Genomic DNA, 21,192 nt, shown 5'->3' with positions numbered 1-21,192 from the left:
TTGTCTTTCAATTCCAAATGTGCTGCATAGTTCTTAGCGCAACCAAGGCCCGGTGCAAAAATGTCTGCAAATTCTTCACAAAGACTAGAAACACTGGCGGAAGGCACAGTCTGATTCACTGATAGGACCTGATTTACTATAGACAAATTAAACAATTGAAACAAATCTAAGCCAAACAAGTTCACTGCACTAGAAGAACGAAGAACGTAAAATGATACAAGTTTTGGTTGTCCCTTGTATGTTGCAATAAGGCTGCACTGTCCTAACACAGGGATCGGCTGTCCTGAGTAACTAGTTAACTTAACATTTGCGGCACGCAATGGCGGTTTGCCCAGTTGTTTGTACGTGTCGTGATTGAGCAATGAAACTGCAGCTCCGGTATCGAGCTGGAAGGGTATCACTTTGCCTTCAAAGTCTAAGTCCACAAAAAGTTTATTGTCCTGCTGATGACAAGAGCGACTGTCACGTGCAATTTGAACTGATACAGGTACAGAAGCACTTGCGACTTTACGGGATTTCCTGCGACGTCGACACACACTTTGGGTGGGACGAACACAGTCACTGTTAGCTAACGTGTCACTGGACGGGTGGGAATGAACTACATGAATGTCCATGGGCGAAGGTCCACGAGCCTGATTGTCCTGGGTGCGATTCCGGCGCGAAGCAAAAGGCCTGGAATTATCGCGATTGTCTGATCTAAGCTTTTTCTGGCAAACACTTTGAACATGTCCCTTCTTTTGACAGTAAAAGCAAATAGCTTGGCGTGACGGGCAATTTTCACGCGAATGTCTAGTTGCACACCGCGGGCATGATTTCACTGCAGTTGCTTGCTTACGCGGCGCACGTGTTTGCGAGCGAGGCTGCGACGGGCGCGAGGGCCGCTTAGCGTCCCGTGCAGCGGGCCCGGCGGGCTGATTAATGTGACACACTGCTGGCGAAGTTTCAAATGAGTCCTGAGCAAAGTCAAGTGTGTCTTGCCTATCCAATATGTCTATCACTTGTTGAAGGGAGGGATTTACGAGTTTCAAAATCTGTTCCCGTATGCGAACATCAGAAACGTTCTGTGCTATTGCATCACGCACCATTGTATCGGAATATGGGAGGCCACATTCACAGGCAAACGCGCAGTCTCTAGTAAGGCCTTGCAAAGTTGCAACCCACTCCCTATTAGTCTGACCGGCCGTACGTTTTGTACGAAAGAACGTATACCGTTTTGCAACTACATTTACTGTTTCTTTGAAATAGGCATCTAAAGCAGACAAAATTTCTTCGTAGGACAGAGTTGCGACGTCGCGTCGGGGAAACAATTTCACTATCACACGGTAGGTAGACACACCGACACAAGAAAGCAAAAACGGCTGCCGCTCTTTACCTTGTATTCTGTACGCGGCGAGATGAAACTGGAACTGGCTGGCCCACTCAGTCCAGGTTTCGCACTCGGCCTCAAAGGGCCTAAATGGCGGTGCGACAGCGTTGTGTGGCTGCGGTAGCGATGAAGCGGCGGCTGCCGCATCGGTTTGCAGCGCACGTTGACCCTGGACGAGCTGTCCAAGGGCTTCCAATAACGCCTGCGTCTGCTGATTCTGCAAGCGAAAAAATTCGGACAGTACATCTGGAGATTGTGGCGAAGCCATGACACAAGCAAATCAGAGCACAAAAAGGGAAAAAGAACAAATCAGTCCAAAGCAGAAAAAACACTTTCTCTCGTCGCCATGTGATGTGTCGGCCGCTGGGCCAACACCTTGTAGATCGAAGTGGCTGAAAGTGCACGCTAAACTAACGCAGACGGGCGCGAAGTACTGGAACATGAGACTTATTAATGAATAAGAAGAAAAGTACGTAGCTGGAATAAGATACTTAACTTTATTCTCTTGTTGGAATACATCTCTTGAATAGTAGTAAGCTATAAGCACTGATACAAATGGCGCCTTGCTAGGTAGTAGCTATGGAATAAGCTGAAGGCTATTCTATCAGTCTCTCGGCAAATGAGAGGAAGACTTGGTAGGTCTGGTCGCAAGCTATGTCGTCCGTACAACTGGGCGAGGTCTAGTCCGTGTATTGTGACCTGCCATGTGGTGGCGCTCGGATTGCGATTACACAGTGGCGACACGCGGGTCCGACATGTACTACAGGACCGCGGCCGATTTAAGTTACCACCTAGCAAGTGTGGTGTCTAGCGGTGACACCACACTTTCACCTTAGGTATTACTATTGAGAGAACTCACTTACATCGTCGAAAAGGAAACAAAAATTAAACCCAAAATTGCCGTTGCTTTTGCGGACAAAGATATACTGGTCCCACCCAATTCCAAACTACCATCATTTAACGTCACTTCCGTATTTACAAATGTTTCCACAGCTAACTGTGTAGACATATTAACATCTCTTTTTGCAGAGACGCAAAATAAATAGTGTAGGATTACATGACAACAATATTTGCTCAAAAACGTATAAAACAGAGTTATTTTCTGTTTCAGAACACTTTTTCGGGTCTAACTGCTCAGCTAAGGGCGCCCCTCTTCGTGCTGTACCATCTGAAATTTTAGTGGACACTTTTGAAAAGGTTTTCTTACAGCAAGAGCTACTGTGTCTCAGAATTAAATTCTATATCAGATATGTGGACAAGGAATGTTACCAGCACAGAGTTAAATATATCCCTACATTTAAACTCTCAACGCAATACTGTTTAGTTCACAACTGAACTGGGAGACTTTCCTTAAAATTTGATATCCCCTCATACAAACATTAGCACAAAGAAACAATAATTTGGCATTTACAGCAAAACAACATTTACCGATACAGGAAATCCTGAAAGCTCCCAGCACCCACAAAGTCACAAACGTTCCCTTTTTAATTCCCTTTCCCGTTGTCCGAAAGTCCCTTTCAAACCGAACTGCAGGGACTGACACTTATCCGTTGTAAATTTCTCTCCAAAATGTTCCACTAAAGAAGAGAAAGACAAACTTAAGTCGTACTTGACCGTCATATTGGTTTCAGGAAGGAGAAGGAATTCTGATATCTCGTTGTCTTTCCTCGCTAGATGACAACCGAAACGTCGCGTAATTTCAAACTCAATAGGCTGAAAAACCGGGGACTTTATTTTTAAAAATTCTGACGTTGCGCTTAGTAGAGGAAGGTATACTGGAGAAGAAAGTCAGGAAACTTTCCTAACGATTCTGAACCCGGAGAAAAACATCGATAATGTGAGCTGGAGTACGATGTAGACAATTCTTACAACACTGGGACAAGAACAGATACAAACGAATAACCTACAAAAGACTTGGATGACCTACTGGAAGCTGTGGACAACATACCTGTCGCTGAATATGGTCTAACTGTAAACAAAGACAAGAGGAAGATAGTGATGAGCTATGGAAAGGAGAACAACCGCTCACTCAGGATTACAGTTGGGAACTACGCGTTACTGGAAGGAGTGAAGGAGTCGTTCTGTCTAGAAAACAGGATTACGCAGATGGCCGAAGCAAGGAGGTTCTCCGAAACAGCCTGGTACGGGGGAAGAGTTTATCAGTAAAAGATCTCTCTAATGCTGATATGGAAAACAGGAAGAAGTTCGTGATGGATTACGCCTACATCACAGCACTGTATGGAAGTGAAACATGGAACGCTGGAAAGCCGGAGTAGATGCTGACAGCTTTTTATGGATGCCCATCTTATTGCATGGACGAGGGAGTTCAGCTGATGCTATTCTATCATGAGATTAGTTTGGGCGGCACGTTACCTCCATTCTCAGGTCCCAACACAGCCAAAAAAATATTTGATTTCCTTCACGCATTTACTGTGGGATCTTTATAACTAATCGTGTGACAGAACAAAGACATTCTCAGGATAGAGCTGTAGTGGTACTTTTTCTCATAGATAGTAATAGTGTTTGCGATATGGTTCTGTCATAAACAGCTACAATTAAATGAACATATAACTTATTGTATGAAATTTATAAGAAATGGAGAGGATAGAAGTATAGTTAACTACACGCCGGAATTTACACTGCTGGCCATCGTAAATGCAACACCCTGAAGGAAGCATCCGAATCAAGTGAAATTTACACCATGGGTTTGCAGCGATGAGATATGCAAATGATTAGAATTTCACCGCAGACGCACATCACGCGCGCCTGTGGCGCCACCTCATAGCGCCATTTAAGGCTTGGCGATTTCGACGAGTGTACGTTCGGCACGTGTGTTTACCTTGTGGTTGTTTCACAAGACAATCTGTTATGCCTCGTAGACAACAGCGAACATCTTTTGATCAAGTATCCGAGTTCGACAGGGGAAGGGTAGTGGCTTACCGAGATTGTGGATTATCATACAGAGAAATCGCTATTCGTGTTGGACGAAACCAAACAACTGTAATGCGGATATGTGACCGTTGGATGCAGGAGGGTACGACGGACCGACGTGGTCGATCGCATTCACCTCGGTGCATCACTGCACGTGCTGATAGGCAAATTGTGCGCATGGCAGTGACGGATCGCTCAGTGACATCCCGAACCATAGCACAGCACATTGCGTCTGTAACGCATCATCCAGTGTCTGCGCGTACCATTCGACGCCGTTTACAGCAGAGTGGTCTGTCCGCAAGACGTCCATTGCTTCGTCTACCATTGACGCAGAACCACAGACGTCTCCGTCGCCAATGGTGTGATGACCGACGGATGTGGACAGCAGAATGGAATGACGTTGTCTTTACTGACGAGGCACGCTTCTGTCTGCTGCACCATCATGGTCGGATTCGAGTGTGGAGACACCGCGGAGAGAGGATGCTGGACAGCTGCATTATGCACCGCCACACTGGTCTTGCACCGGGTATTATGGTATGGGGCGGTATTGGATATTACTCTCGCACGCCTCTAGTACGCATTGCCGGTACTTTAAATAGCCGGCGCTACATATCCGAGGTGCTGGAGCCAGTTGTCCTTCCTTACCTTCAGGGCTCGGCCACAGCCATATTTCAACAGGATAATGGGCGACCACACGTGGCACGCATTGTCCAAAGGTTCTTCGTCAATAACCAGATTGAATTGCTTCCCTGGCCGGCTCGCTCTCCGGATCTTTCGCCGATAGAAAACATGTGGTCCATGGCTGCTCAACGAGTGACCCAGATTACATCCCCAGCTGCCACACCAGATGATCTTTGGCAACGTGTGGAAGCTGCTTGGGGTGCTGTACCCCAGAAACACATCCAACGTCTCTTTGACTCAATGCCGAGACGTGTGGCAGCGGTGATCTCCAACAATGGCGGCTACTCTGGCTACTGATTCTGGCAGGAACCACATGTCACAGACGTCTGTAAACGTAATCATTTGATACTTGGTCAACATGTTATCTACAAAATAAATTTTGTTGTGCTACCTCTTGTCTTTCTTGGTGTTGCATTTACGGTGGCCAGCAGTGTATAAGCAGTCATATTTCGTTCCTTAGACACGCTACATCAGTTGCACTTACTTTTGATGAAACTCTCAATGAAGTTTATGATTGGCCAATAAGCAATAAAGTGACATTGAACATAAAGAAAACTAATGCCATGAATTTCAGTTTGAAGAGAAAAAATTACAATGTTAAATTAAATGTAGAAGGCACCTCTATAGACTGTGTAACAAATGCAAAATTTCTAGGATGAATATTGATTCTCAGTTGAAGTGGTGTGCACACACAAAGGTGCTTGCAAACAGAATGTCATCAGCATGTTATGTCCTTAGAATCCTATCACCAGTGTGTAACATGTTGTCTTTTAGTTACGTATTATTCATATGTACACTCAATTCTTAGCTATGGCATTCTTTATAGGGGAACAAACGCACGAAATATGAACATAATTTTCAAACTCCAGAAAAGAGCCATAAGAATAAACCAAAAATACTAGTCGAGCTCATTGTAAGGATCTGTTCAAAACACTGGGGATTTTAACTGCTCTATGTGAATACATTTACCAGTCAATGTACATATCAAAAATAACATTGGTAATTACTGCACAAACAGTTCTGTCCATGACCATACAACAAGAGATAGACTCAACTTACATTTACCAAGAAAAAATAAAAATAAAACTCAAAACAGCATTTTCTACAAGGAATAAAACTGTACAATAAATTATCAAAAGAGATTAAAAAATTAGCAAAAATACACTTATTTAAAAAGGCAGCTATAAAGTACCTTTTATGCAATACATTTTATACATTGAAGGATTACTTAAATAAAACTGTGTAGGGGTTTGATAAAAAATGTTATACAAATAAATAATTATAATACTAACGATTATAAAACACGCAACATTCCACATAACACCTCCACTTTATGTTTTTTCCTTCTTTTCTCCTTTCTAGAAATACTTACCCCCCAAGCTACGCATAGCACAACACTAACACCTCTTCCTCTTTCTGAGCTGAACATCTCACTCATTATGGAGGGATGCTGACTCAGTTTTTCAGAATACCAAATGGGAAGTTGTGGTACAGAAAATGGCCCAGATATCACCAGTGAGTGTGTGTGTGTGTGTGTGTGTTTGTGTGTTTGTGTGTGTGTGTGTGTGTGTGTGTGTGTGTGTGTGTGAGAGAGAGAGAGAGAGAGAGAGAGAGAGAGAGAGACAGAGACAGAGACAGAGACAGAGAGTGTTTGTGTGTGTAGTGAGTGTAGGGAATGAAGTGTTATGAAACAATGTGTGTATAGCGTGTGCAGTGAATAATAGTGAGATATGAGTGACCAGTGTGGCATTACATTATTTGATAAGTTGTTTGTAAAAAAAAAAAAGTTTTGTATACCAGGAGTAAATCTAATGATTGTCTGTTACTAGAAGTCTGTAAATATATGTGTATACGAATTAGCCTATTTGAAATTGGTCTAAACTTGTAAATTCTTTGACACGTCCTATATCCTTGTAAAAAGAGATCTACTGATGAATAAAGATCCTAGTACAACTGCTACTACTAATACTACTACTTCCGTTCAACAATAGTGTATTACTAAGTTTGTAAGTGCACTCAGCGACGTTACCTAATGGTTTTCTGCTCCTCAAAAGAAGCGTGCTAACCATACGAGCAAAGCACTTGCGGTTTTACCTGCTGTTGCTCGTACCTTGGGTAACTGGGCTATGCACGGGTCTCTGTAAAAAGACTCACTCGATGAAGTCGTAGGGTCGAGCCTCGCACGTCTGCTTTCATCTCTAGCAGTTGACTCGCTACAAATTATTACCTGTAGCTGTGATCCTGCGGTCAAACAGTCTATGCACTGGCCCGAACTGCGAATTAATAAAATAATCAGATGTATTAAACAAAAGATAATTGAAAATACCGCTTCTGTTGTAAGGTTCCATTTTTTTCAGTGCTTAGACCACGCCCGGTTTCTTGCTATTACGTACGCATTATCAGGTGTGATAACAAGATACTGAAGCTATTAATAATTTTACACGCACTAGCACACAACAGAAAACAAAAAGAAGTTCCACATTACATTTTAGAAAACAGCGGTCGGGCTACGTGCGGTAGTACCTAAGTCAGTGAAAAAGTGACACCAGACATTACTACGGACGACTGCCTGGGTAAAGAATTATACAACGAACAGCAGGACGCTAACACTTCGTGTGCTCTGACCCCGAGAGTACTGCCCCTGTTCGGCATGTTACTTTGCCTCTGATAATGTACTCTAAGCCCTGTTCATGCAACTTTTTCGTAATGATCTTCCTTTTACACGAATATCACAAATCCAAATTGTGAACGTTTATATATATATATATATATATATATATATATATATATATATATATATATATATATATATATATATATATATGAAGAGATCATCCTTGATGACTTATTCTTCTAGGATGGGATGTAAGGATAAAAGGAAAAAACGTTATTGATTACGCAATCAGTTAGGCTTGGGCACGCAATGGGTCCTTTAGCCTGCTGTCTTTGGTGATGTCTATCTCCTGTGGAGGGTGAAATGTGTCAAGGCTGTTATGTGTGACTGCTTCCTCGTGTTGTGACAGATTGCCTATGGGGGGTGAAACGTTATTGACTTCGGTACTCGATACTTGTACCATCTTGCAGGGTTTACCGTTCCTACCGATTCTAATTGTCGAACTTCGTCCCTAAGGGCATCAATTTTGTCAAAATCTCGTAGAGCCTTGTCACGGACCTTCTCTTGTATAGTGGTCTCGTGAAGTGCGGTGCGGATGTCGACGTTTCTTGTCCACCATGGAGCTCCTGTGATCCATCGATAGCAAATGTTTTGCAGCGCTTGGAGTTTGTTGTAGTTGGAGACGAGCGTCGTGCCCCACGAGGTGGAGCCATATAGCATTGTGGGTTCCACCGTTGCCTTATGTAATTGGAGTTTAGTCTTAGGGTTGAGATCCTTACTCTTCAGGAACGGAATCAATGACCTGGCCATCTTCTGGTCTGCCGTCTTCTTGTCGTCAATATGCTGCGTAAAGAGTAATTTTTTGTCAAGGTAGACACCGAGATACTTCACTCCCGGCGACCATGGGATAAATTGGTCAGCTATTTGGAGTCTGTCGTTCAGAACTGGTTTCCTCCGTGTGAACAGAACGGCTGCCGTCTTCGTCGGGTTGATCGTTATCTTATTTTGCAGCGCCCAGCGTTCCATTGCAGCAAGTTTCCGTTGCATCCTAGCGATTAGCTGGTCCAAGTGTCGTCCAGTTGTCAGAAAGGCCGTATCGTCCGCATAAAAACTCGCCGTAACAACGGGGACTGTTGGGATGTCATTTATATTTAAGTTGAAAAGCGGAGGCGAAATGACAGAGCCCTGCGGAATTCCTGCGGAGATCAGTTTCATTTCGGAGTTTTTGTCGTCGACTCGGACATACAGTTTCCTGTCCTGCAGAAAGCTGTCTATGAGTCAAATGTAACAATCCGCAACGGGGGTAGTGCGACGCAGTTTGACGATAAGGTTGGGCCGCCACACCTTATCGTAAGCTTTTTCCATGTCAAGGAGGACACCAATCGTGAAGTGCTGCTTGTTGTATCCGTCTTGTATCCGTTCGGTGGTTGTGAACGGCCGGGCAGGTTAGTCCCGCGTTGTTCTTCTCGCCAACAGATGGCAGTACTATGGTTCACCAGTCTGCTTCTTCCTCCTTCACGTACAGTAAGTACTCCGTGCTCTGCGCTCGCTGATGGCACGCCGCGTCCTCCACTCGGCCACAGCGGCGCTCGGGGTCACAGCACAAAGTGTTCACTGCGTACTTCTTTACCCTAGCAGTCGTCCGTAGTAATGTCTGCTGTCGCTTTGGCATTGACTTACGTTTCACCGCACCTAGCCCGACCGCTGTTTTCTAAAAATGTTTTATGGTGATTCTTTTTTGTTTTCTCTCGTGTAAAAATTATTATTAGCTTCGATCTCTCGTTTATTTTCAGTGTCACACCTGATGTCGGGTACAAAAATAAAGAAAAACCTTACAACTGAAGCGGTATTTTCAATCTCTGCTAAAATACTCAGTTGCGAAAGTTCGTCCGGGAGGACTGTTTAAAAGAGAAATGAATAATTTAATAAAAAGGGCTATATTCTAACGTCTGTAATTGATGTAAATGACAGAATTATGCTGAGTAGTGTTTATTCATGAAAGTATATCTCAACTGAATGAAAAGTGGTCTTACGGTATCCAGTTAAAACACATACAGAAAATAACCTTATCAAATGCACTAGACTTGCGTTGACAGCATTGCGTGAATGGTAGCAGCAATAGTTATAAAGATACGCGAAAATTAAGTCCATTTCGTGATCACAATACACGAAATATTGGCCGCCTCAAAGTAGTTCAGAGTTCAACATGATGATTTACAAATTAACACACGTGAGATAACCAGTAGAAACTCATACTATTCTCAATAGTTCGAAAATGCAGTTAGAAAACGGACTGTAGTGGCTCCCAAAATCAGTCACCTATATGATCAAGTCATGCACGTCAGTACAGGCAGGTCTGCTTTCTTCCAGAACTAGACAAAAATGCCTACAATCGCTTTCTTGAGTGCACCACCTGAAACAAGTTTCTTTCCATTTGACACCAGGACGTTCGTCCACTGCGAGCTTCTTAAGTCCTACAGACATGATACGATACAACTTCATCATTGCGTACACTAAACTAATATACTCATCTTACAACAATATTTAAATAAAGGAATATTGTAAACATTCTCTCATAATCAGACCATTTACAATAATGAAAATAAAGGTTCGTTCATAAATAAATAGCTAGTAATCTTGTCAAAGTGTGTTAAATGACAACAGACTGTCGTTAAATATAGTTTAAACAGTTTATTAGTGTCTGTTCGACAGAGGTGTCTTTTGGCCCTCTTTTCAATGCTGTTGCCAACTAAATCACTTCTTAAATTACTATGACCTTGTATTACACACTTAATCAATAGTTAAATGAATATCTAGCAAAAATAGTAACATACTCATTAAATAAAGACACAAGTATGACAAGATTTGAGGAATTCATGCTGCAATAATTTGCTGCGTTATTGCGGAGGATACGATATTCTGAAGGACATTTTCATCCTGAAAAAGATATAAAAGATGTCGTGAATCAATAAATAAGATAGTTACAGATACATAGCTTTCAGGGATGGTAGCTATAGTGCTATGCTATCATCTGATTTATCGTTTGGTGAAACTGCCTGCCGCATTCAAAAGCTGCTAATTTAGAGGTTCATTGTGTAAATATTTAGTCATTCTAAAATATTAACTTATGTATTTTTAAACATATTGAAAATATGTCAGTGGGTGCCCCTCATTTTTCTGAGATTGCAAATGTACTCAGATTTGCTTTATTATTTAACTGTGATTTATTGTCGAATTTCTAACTGTTGTAACTTAGCCATCTTCGAGATTATCTGAAAGTCCGCCATTACTGGAGCATTCCCCGTTCTGCTAAGCGAGCGACCACTGTCCAGTTTCCCCTTCTGGGATTTTCCGCATTTCTGGCCACAGTGTTCATCTTCGCACCTGGCTCGCCCATATGTCACTTAGCTAGACAAGCCCAAGTGCACCCCTGGCTCTGGAACCAGAGGGCTTGACAAACAAGTGTGCCTCACCTTGCACCAATTCCAGGGGGGGGGGGGGGCGATTAGCTCACGTAAACACACATAACGTTACAATTTGATTTGGGTCCTCACTCGAAACAGACCATTACTGCTAATATGAATGGGTGCTGTATGTTTTTTTGGGCATGTCTGAAGGAACAAGCACCACACAGTCATATAGTTTATTTTCCTAGATGGGCAATGAATCAACCACCTCCACTGCGGATGGACAATTGCTTTCTACCTAAGTAGTGAGCACAAAGGACACAGATAGGGACTGTGGTCAGCTAGTGCTAGGCGGTAGTGTGGATCGGTTAAGAAGCGTGCCGTGCAGTTACTTTGTAAACACTGTGTCTGGGTGGTGTAGTGGTTAACACACCTGCCTAGTAAGCAGAATATCCCAGGTTCGATTCCCAGTCTGGAACACCTTTTCGCTCATCGCCAGTGATTCCGCATAAAGCCCTGATACCGCTGACATCAATCGTTCCTTCCCTTTCCATTCCTTTTTTTACCTTTCCTTTTCTTTCTTTCCCAACAACCATCAGTTTACATTAGCACCTAATGAACAACTCGTTTAAAGTCGTTCTTTGAATTAATCGAGGCTGTAGGGCTTACAGAGAAAGAGTCAACAAACAAAACTACAGTTTATTGATCTCAAACTTGTAGCTAGGGTAACAAGGAGAGCGCAACAGTAATTCTAACTCATTGTCTCACTAAATACTGAAATCCAACTTGCCCTTAGGTTGTTGTTGTTGTTGAGGTCTTCAGTCCTGAGACTGGTTTGATGCAGCTCTCCATTCTACTCTGTCCTGTGCGAGCTTCTTCATCTCCCAGTACCTACTGCAACCTACATCCTTCTGAATCTGCTTAGTGTATTCATCTCTTGGTCTCCCTCTACGATTTTTACCCTCCACGCTGCCCTCCAATACTAAATGGTTGATCCCTTGATGCCTCAGAACATGTCCTACCAACCGGTCCCTTCTTCTAGTCAAGTTGTGCCACAAGCTCCTCTTCTCCCCAATTCTGTTCAATACCTAATCATTAGTTATGTGATCTACCCACCTAATCTTCAGCATTCTTCTGTAGCACCACATTTCGAAAGCTTCTATTCTCTTCTTGTCCAATTGGTGATCCCTCGATGTCTCAGAACATGTCCTACTAACCGATCGCTTCTTCTAGTCAAGTTGTGCCACAAGCTCCTCTTCTCCCCAATTCTGTTCAATACCTCCTCATTAGTTATGTGATCTACCCATCTAATCTTCAGCATTCTTCTGTAGCACCACATTTCGAAAGCTTCTATTCTCTTCTTGTCCAAACTACACTCCTGGAAATTTAAATAAGAACACCGTGAATTCATTGTCCCAGGAAGGGGAAACTTTATTGACACATTCCTGGGGTCAGATACATCACATGATCACACTGACAGAACCACAGGCACATAGACACAGGCAACAGAGCATGCACAATGTCGGCACTAGTACAGTGTATATCCACCTTTCGCAGCAATGCAGGCTGCTATTCTCCCATGGAGACGATCGTAGAGATGCTGGATGTAGTCCTGTCGAACGGCTTGCCATGCCATTTCCACCTGGCGCCTCAGTTGGACCAGCGTTCGTGCTGGACGTGCAGACCGCGTGAGACGACGCTTCATCCAGTCCCAAACATGCTCAATGGGGGACAGATCCGGAGATCTTGCTGGCCAGGGTAGTTGACTTACACTTTCTAGAGCACGTTGGGTGGCACGGGATACATGCGGACGTGCATTGTCCTGTTGGAACAGCAAGTTCCCTTGCCGGTCTAGGAATGGTAGAACGATGGGTTCGATGACGGTTTGGATGTACCGTGCACTATTCAGTGTCCCCTCGACGATCACCAGTGGTGTACGGCCAGTGTAGGAGATCGCTCCCCACACCATGATGCCGGGTGTTGGCCCTGTGTGCCTCGGTCGTATGCAGTCCTGATTGTGGCGCTCACCTGCACGGCGCCAAACACGCATACGACCATCATTGGCACCAAGGCAGAAGCGACTCTCATCGCTGAAGACGACACGTCTCCATTCGTCCCTCCATTCACGCCTGTCGCGACACCACTGGAGGCGGGCTGCACGATGTTGGGGCGTGAGCGGAAGACGGCCTAACGGTGTGCGGGACCGTAGCCCAGCTTCATGGAGACGGTTGCGAATGGTCCTCGCCGATACCCCAGGAGCAACAGTGTCCCTAATTTGCTGGGAAGTGGCGGTGCGGTCCCCTACGGCACTGCGTAGGATCCTACGGTCTTGGCGTGCATCCGTGCGTCGCTGCGGTCCGGTCCCAGGTCGACGGGCACGTGCACCTTCCGCCGACCACTGGCGACAACATCGATGTACTGTGGAGACCTCACGCCCCACGTGTTGAGCAATTCGGTGGTACGTCCACCCGGCCTCCCGCATGCCCACTATACGCCCTCGCTCAAAGTCCGTCAACTGCACATACGGTTCACGTCCACGCTGTCGCGGCATGCTACCAGTGTTAAAGACTGCGATGGAGCTCCGTATGCCACGGCAAACTGGCTGACACTGACGGCGGCGGTGCACAAATGCTGCGCAGCTAGCGCCATTCGACGGCCAACACCGCGGTTCCTGGTGTGTCCGCTGTGCCGTGCGTGTGATCATTGCTTGTACAGCCCTCTCGCAGTGTCCGGAGCAAGTATGGTGGGTCTGACACACCGGTGTCAATGTGTTCTTTTTTCCATTTCCAGGAGTGTATTTATCGTCCACGTTTCACTTTCCATACATGGCTACACTCCATGCAAATATTTTCAGAAACGACTTCCTGAGATTTAAATCTATACTCGATGTTAACAAATTTTTCTTCTTCAGAAACGCTTTTCTTGCCATTGCCAGTCTACTTCATATCCTCTCTACTTCGACCATCATCAGTTATTTTGCTCCCCAAATAGCAAAACTCCTTTACTACTTGAAGTGTCTCATTTCCTAATCTAATTCCCTCAGCATGAACCGACTTAATACTTATGTATTGAGCTCATAATGGCTGTCTGCCGAAGAAATAATATGGTTTTTAGCTCACTTTGTCTATCACTACTCCTCTCCTTGTCGATTGTGGATTGTTTCATCATTAGTATAATTTGGTAATCGGTCAGATAGAGTTCATTAAGCAGAATGGATTGAGGTGTTACTATTACTGAATTGTAGTGACGAAACCATCTCACGAGATTCGAACAAACATTCAACTTTCATGAACGCTTCAGTCTTGGACGACTTTCCCCACTTGCGAATTAATACTCAGTATTTGTCCGACATGCGGCTAACAACAAATGTAGACTCCACTGTTACTACAGTTGCTATGGTGCATGCAAAAACAAACAGCCATAAAACTCAACGTTCAACCCAGAGATAGCTTAACCGCATGTTGTTTTACCTCAGAGAGGTTTAATTTCTTCTCCTATCCATCGAGAAGCAGCAACAATGGCTTCACACACTGAACTGGTAATTAGGACTTCATTTCCCATTCTTGCCCAGTACGAAATAAATACCTAGTCGAATGGGAAGATGACCCCCCCCCCCCCTCTTCCTTCCTCCTTTCTTTGCACTCTGTTCTTGTGAGACCAGTTGAGGAGCTACATGAGTCACCAGTAGCGTCTCCTGTCACTGAAGCTGACAATAGTCGGGAGAGCTGTGTGCTGACCACATGCCCCTACATATCCGCACAGTGAGGATGACACCGCGGTCGGAGACACCGTTGGGCCTTCCGAGGCCTGTTCGAACCGAGTTTACTCTTAGTGGTCCACCATGAATTGCGGTGACTGCAGTCTAATAGTTGTCTTAGAATAAATGTGTCATTTGTGTTTGTCTCATTGCATATTTATTTTAGTTAGCTTCTGTGACACAGTGTAGTAGATTTTTTTATGAATGGTCCAAGTTTCGTCGAGCTGTGTTACATGGCAGCAACACAGCATACGAAAGTTACTTTTGTCCTTCAGTTTTTCACATCAGTCTACTTACTTATTTTACATGTTCTAAAGTTGATGTTCATGTCACAGAAGGTCATGCGCGATCGTGTTTCGGTTTATGATTTGACACTGCACTATGATGAGAAATGTGAAGGTCTACTACTTTTCCAGTAATGAGTAAGAAAATTCATTTAAGAGCTGCTATTAATTTATAAGGTGTCAGACAAATAACACACCTCCCATTCAATTCCTGAAACAATTCCGGTTAAATCAATATGTCACAAGACACAGTTACATCAAAATTTTATTGATATACAAATCAAATAAGCTATCTGACATTTCGTGAATATAAGCCACTAACAGTCACACTATGAATTGCACAGAAGTAATTTCCCAGACACAAGCTAAGAGACACAGTTCTGAGGAAGGAGAATTTTGCAAAGGCAATGCCTGTCCCATGTTCGGACGAAACCTTCATAGCGGGACATAAAGCGGACACAATGCGATGCTATAGCCACTATGCAGACCACTGGCGACAGCCGCCCTTGGTCCTGGACGACACCCAAAAATCTACGTTTTAACGACGATGATTTGGAAAGCCTTTAACAGGAACACGGCTGGAAATGGCAGATAAACGTTCAGAAAAACCCAACGTAAAACATTGGTGACTCACTGTGGCCACCTGCGTTAAAAGCCAAACGGAAAAAAGCTGTCTGTCTCGGTATTACGTAGCAGAAATAAAACTCTGCCCTACGAAAGTAACGACGCCTATGATAGGCTACAGGTGGGTGGAGTTACAACAAGTACGAACACTGTGACTGGCCAGAAAGAAAACGTGTGACCACCAGCAATGATACAGGTAAAATGAAGACAGAAAACTCCTCTCTTCTCTTGCAGCAAATCGTCGAGTGTTTGAGCAAGGTGACTCGTGTATTTTTGCCGTACTTTCATCTATGCCCTGTAGTTAAACATATTCACGAGTGTCGGCCTTAATTGAAGCAAAATGATGATATATCCAATTTAATGAAAAGAATTGTTCAGCCACTGTAGAGTACTTTATGCTCTGAAGTTATTGAATGGTTTTAGTTGTTTACTTCTTTTTAATTCCTCTTTACCAACCCCACCCATTATTTGGTTATTTTAATTGTGAATTTATTGCAGTTGATGTCTCTGGCCCCACTTGTATTTAATTAGTTTGTATTCTACAGACCCACAGGTACGGTTAACGACCAGCTCACTATTAAAGAATTCTGGAGTTAGGAATTGATATTAACAGTTTGGGAAAACCCAGCATATAAATGCTTTAGCATAATGTATGTATTATAATTATGATTGCTATATCATGTTCTCATACTGAGTGTAAAAACAAACCTTAACAATGAAAAAACCCCTTTAAACTACTCTTTGCTAACAAGTAGTGACGCCATGAACCAGTACACTAAGTTCTGTTAGCGTTAACGTTTCTTTTACAGGGTGTGTAGTGGAACCGACATTGAGATCATTGTCTGATTACATCGCAGCTCGTACTGCTGCTCTCTTCTGAACTCTGCTTGCATGAGACGGTGTCTTCCTTCCCTGCAGGCCAGAGGTTCAACATCAATTCCCCAAAATACTCTCAGAGCGTCAATGCACAACGGTGGTAGGAAGGTAGAGCAGAACAAGTCTCACACATGTTAGAAATTTACTGAACGTTGCACTTTTTGTCACCACACTGGTTGTAATACAATCGGCAATGATTACATAACATTATACTTCTAACTGGAACGCAAGTCACGAACTGAAACTCGTTAATCGTAATGCAGAGCACAGTTTGACAACACTTCTCGTCAATAAATGTTCTCAGATATTTGCGCTCTTTCAGACTGCGAAATTCCGGAACCACTGAGTTGGCAGTCATGACAGCTCTCATCAGCGGAAGTCCTTCTTCAGCTGCAGTGCAGTGCCTGTTTTTTTTTGTTTTTTTTTTTTTTTTGTTTTTGACGAATCAGAGGCCAGGAATTACATCTACATCTACATTTATACTCCGCAAGCCACCCAACTTTGTGTGGCGGAGGGCACTTTACGTGCCACTGTCATTACCTCCATTTCCTGTTACAGTCGCGTATCGTTCGTGGGAAGAACGACTGTCGGAAAGCCTCCGTGCGCGCTCGAATCTCTCTAATTTTACATTCGTGATCTCCTCGGGAGGTATAAGTAGGGGGAAGCAAAATATTCGATACATCATCGAGAAACGCACCCTCTCGAAACCTGGCGAGCAAGCTACACCGCGATGCAGAGCGCCTCTCTTGCAGAGTCTGCCACTTGAGTTTGCTAAACATCTCCGTAACGCTATCACGCTTACCAAATAACACTGTAACAAAATGCGCCGCTCTTCTTTGGATCTTCTCTATCTCCTCTGTCAACCCGACCTGGTACGGATCCCATATTGATGAGCAATACTCAAGTATAGGTCGAACGAGTGGTTTGTAAACCACCTCCTTTGTTCATGGACTACATTTTCTAAGGACTCTCCCAATGAACCTCAACCTGACACCCGGCTTACCAACAATTAATTTTACATGATCATTCCGCTTCAAATCGTTCCACACGCATACTCCCAGATATTTTACAGAAGTAACTGCTACCAGTGTTTGTTCCGCTATCATATAATCATACAATAAACTGCGCTACCACGTAAGGCCGTGCTACAAACAGCCCCTGAGACGTGGAGACGTTGCCCCCATGTGAACTGTCCTGTCTTAGCTCGGAACGCGATATGCTACTCAACAGTAGGGCTTGACATATATTCTGCAACATCACAACTCGCCCTGGGCCAATTAGCTATAGGCCAAAAGATTACAACTGATTCAAGTGATTTGTGTTCATTACAGTGCACCGAAGTGCACGAGTGTGTGTAAGGTACCTGTTTGTATGAGTGCTTTAAGGGGCTCCGGAAAGGCTCAAAATCATGAAAAGTTCAATTTTTACTTTTTTGCGTTTTCAGAATCTGCAGACTATTACCTTTTAATAGATATATAATTTATTCAATTCCGAAGACTACAACTATTTTTAAATTTTTTTTGAAATGTGTTCTACATGGGCGTGACCCACTGTGGCGCTGTTAAACTGCTGTCAAATGGTGTTATTATTAAGGTCCATGTTCATCAGGTACATTTTAGTGATGTGAGATAAAGTATGTGTTGTGGCTAACCTGTGATGGTTCAATATATATCGCTGGTGTGATTGACGATTGTTTCATGTTTATTTACTCTGTCGTTATCTCGAAAATATTCGTAATTAATTCTGTTTCTTGAGTCTCTGTTTTGTTGAAGTATAATAATGAGTAAAAGTAAAGTTATTAGAAATCCTCTGAAGGCTTTTAAGAAAAGGAGAAATGTTGGAAAGCCAAAGGTATGTGTTATTACTGTAAACAATAAAGACGATGAAAATCCCCAACATAGCTTGTGTCCCAAAGAAGAAGACAGTTGGTGTAAATATAACAAAGGATTGCTAACTGGTGAAGTGTACACTCATAAGCATAGTCTGCCTCATGCAATAATGGAGGTGATAAAACCTATTTTCAGAGACTTAGCAGCACCTGAACTGTTGAAAAAGTGTATTCACGGAAAAACTCAAAACCCCAATGAAAGTGTAAATAGTGTTATATGGTCGAGAATGCCCAACACTGTATTTGTTGGAATAGAAACACTTCACTTTGGTGTGTATGATGCTGTTGCGACTTTCAATGATGGCAACATTGTAAGGTGCAAGGTATTTAGAAATATGGGAATGAAGATAGGTTCTAACATGGTACGAGCGATGCTTGCTTTAGACAAGGAACGCCTTCGGGCTGCAGACAGTGCTGTAAAGAGTCTAGAAATACAAGCAAGAGTAAACAGGAGGAGGAAGAAGAGGAAGCTGGAGGAGGAGTTTGCAGAGGATGAAGATAATCCATCCTATGGACCTGGAATGCACTAAAAAGTTAATCCAATCTTTGTCGCTCGATTCCCAAAACTTTTATTTTCTCATACTAATTACATGTTTTCTAAGGATCTTCCAAACATATTTGTTTCAAACTTTCAGTAAATGTTACACAGTACCTTCTGCATAATTTAACACAGCCTTTTTCCAAAAAACTGTTTATTTTTTAATATATAAATAAAAAATTGCAAAAAATGTTGTGAATTTTCATTAGAATTGAAAAAAATCATCTTTAATAACAGAACTAAAATTTTGTAAAATCCCTGTGTTAAGTTGTAGCCCATATTCCAATAAATAATCTGTAAAAAGTTCAACTTCCTACCTCAAATACTTTGTGAGGAAAGATGTAATTTATAAGCGTTATTTTAACATTGCAAGTATAGGGCGTTCAGGAGCCCCTTAAAGTACAACAATTAGCGCGGCGTGGCGTGGCGTGTTGCAGCCCACAAGAACGTGCGCGCGTTCATAACGCACGGCGGACTGCTCAGCACGCAGGAGGCGATGGCGAGGGGTGTGCCGCTGGTCGGCGTGCCCGTCTTCATGGACCAGAAGCTCAACGTGGTGCTCGCCGCCAAGCAGGGCTACGCCGTCAGGCTGGAGCTCCAGAACGTCACCGAGGCCTCCATTGGGTGGGCGCTCGGCGAGGTGCTCAACGTCCCCAGGTGAGCAGTGGACACTGTGTGTGTGTCACATCGCAGTGCGGGCTAGGTAAATACAAAGATACAGAGTGTCAGATGGGGAGGGGTTATGGAGAGAGGCGCCTGGAGGGAAAGCAGTCTACTTCTGCAAGACGAAAGGTAGGAGCGATAGGAGCGACACACCTCCTTGTAGCCAAAACTTACAAGGTCACAAAGTTTCAGTGCCACTGAGGTATGGCCACAGCTCATGGAAAGCAGTTACACCTCTCCTGGAAATTGAAATAAGAACACCGTGAATTCATTGTCCCAGGAAGGGGAAACTTTATTGACACATTCCTGCGGTCAGATACATCACATGATCACACTGACAGAACCACAGGCACATAGACACAGGCAACAGAGCATACACAATTGCGGCACTAGTACAGTGTATATCCACCTTTCGCAGCAATGCAGGCTGCTATTCTCCCATGGAGACGATCGTAGAGATGCTGGATGTAGTCCTGTGGAACGGCTTGCCATGCCATTTCCACCTGGCGCCTCAGTTGGACCAGCGTTCGTGCTGGACGTGCAGACCGCGTGAGACGACGCTTCATCCAGTCCCAAACATGCTCAATGGGGGACAGATCCGGAGATCTTGCTGGCCAGGGTAGTTGACTTACACCTTCTAGAGCACGTTGGGTGGCACGGGATACATGCCGACGTGCATTGTCCTGTTGGAACAGCAAGTTCCCTTGCCGGTCTAGGAATGGTAGAACGATGGGTTCGATGACGGTTTGGATGTACCGTGCACTATTCAGTGTCCCCTCGACGATCACCAGTGGTGTACGGCCAGTGTAGGAGATCGCTCCCCACACCATGATGCCGGGTGTTGGCCCTGTGTGCCTCGGTCGTATGCAGTCCTGATTGTGGCGCTCACCTGCACGGCGCCAAACACGCATACGACCATCATTGGCACCAAGGCAGAAGCGACTCTCATTGCTGAAGACGACACGTCTCCATTCGTCCCTCCATTCACGCCTGTCGCGACACCACTGGAGGCGGGCTGCACGATGTTGGGGCGTGAGCGGAAGACGGCCTAACGGTGTGCGGGACCGTAGCCCAGCTTCATGGAGACGGTTGCGAATGGTCCTCGCCGATACCCCAGGAGCAACAGTGTCCCTAATTTGCTGGGAAGTGGCGGTGCGGTCCCCTACGGCACTGCGTAGGATCCTACGGTCTTGGCGTGCATCCGTGCGTCGCTGCGGTCCGGTCCCAGGTCGACGGGCACGTGCACCTTCCGCCGACCACTGGCGACAACATCGATGTACTGTGGAGACCTCACGCCCCACGTGTTGAGCAATTCGGTGGTACGTCCACCCGGCCTCCCGCATGCCCACTATACGCCCTCGCTCAAAGTCCGTCAACTGCACATACGGTTCACGTCCACGCTGTCGCGGCGTGCTACCAGTGTTAGAGACTGCGATGGAGCTCTGTATGCCACGGCAAACTGGCTGACACTGACGGCGGCGGTGCACAAATGCTGCGCAGCTAGCGCCATTCGACGGCCAACACCGCGGTTCCTGGTGTGTCCGCTGTGCCGTGCGTGTGATC

At 44.4% G+C, this 21,192-nt stretch overlaps 2 protein-coding genes across 14 annotated transcripts in view; both read left to right on the top strand.

Annotated features, from left to right (window-relative positions):
• Positions 1 to 21,192, top strand: part of LOC126203013 (UDP-glycosyltransferase UGT5-like) — a 972,471-nt gene that overhangs the window by 817,647 nt on the left and 133,632 nt on the right. The window lies entirely within an intron of this gene.
• Positions 1 to 21,192, top strand: part of LOC126203018 (UDP-glycosyltransferase UGT5-like) — a 125,175-nt gene that overhangs the window by 98,257 nt on the left and 5,726 nt on the right. Inside the window, exon 6 of the mRNA XM_049937256.1 lies at positions 19,404 to 19,623. Within this exon, the coding sequence (XP_049793213.1) occupies positions 19,404 to 19,623 (220 nt within the window). The remainder of the gene's footprint in view (positions 1 to 19,403; positions 19,624 to 21,192) is intronic.

Source organism: Schistocerca nitens, chromosome 9 (genome assembly GCF_023898315.1).
Source record: "Schistocerca nitens isolate TAMUIC-IGC-003100 chromosome 9, iqSchNite1.1, whole genome shotgun sequence".
Taxonomy (NCBI): Eukaryota; Metazoa; Arthropoda; class Insecta; order Orthoptera; family Acrididae; genus Schistocerca; species Schistocerca nitens.
Note: the sequence above shows the minus strand (reverse complement) of the source record. Positions and strands in the feature narration are given on the sequence as shown.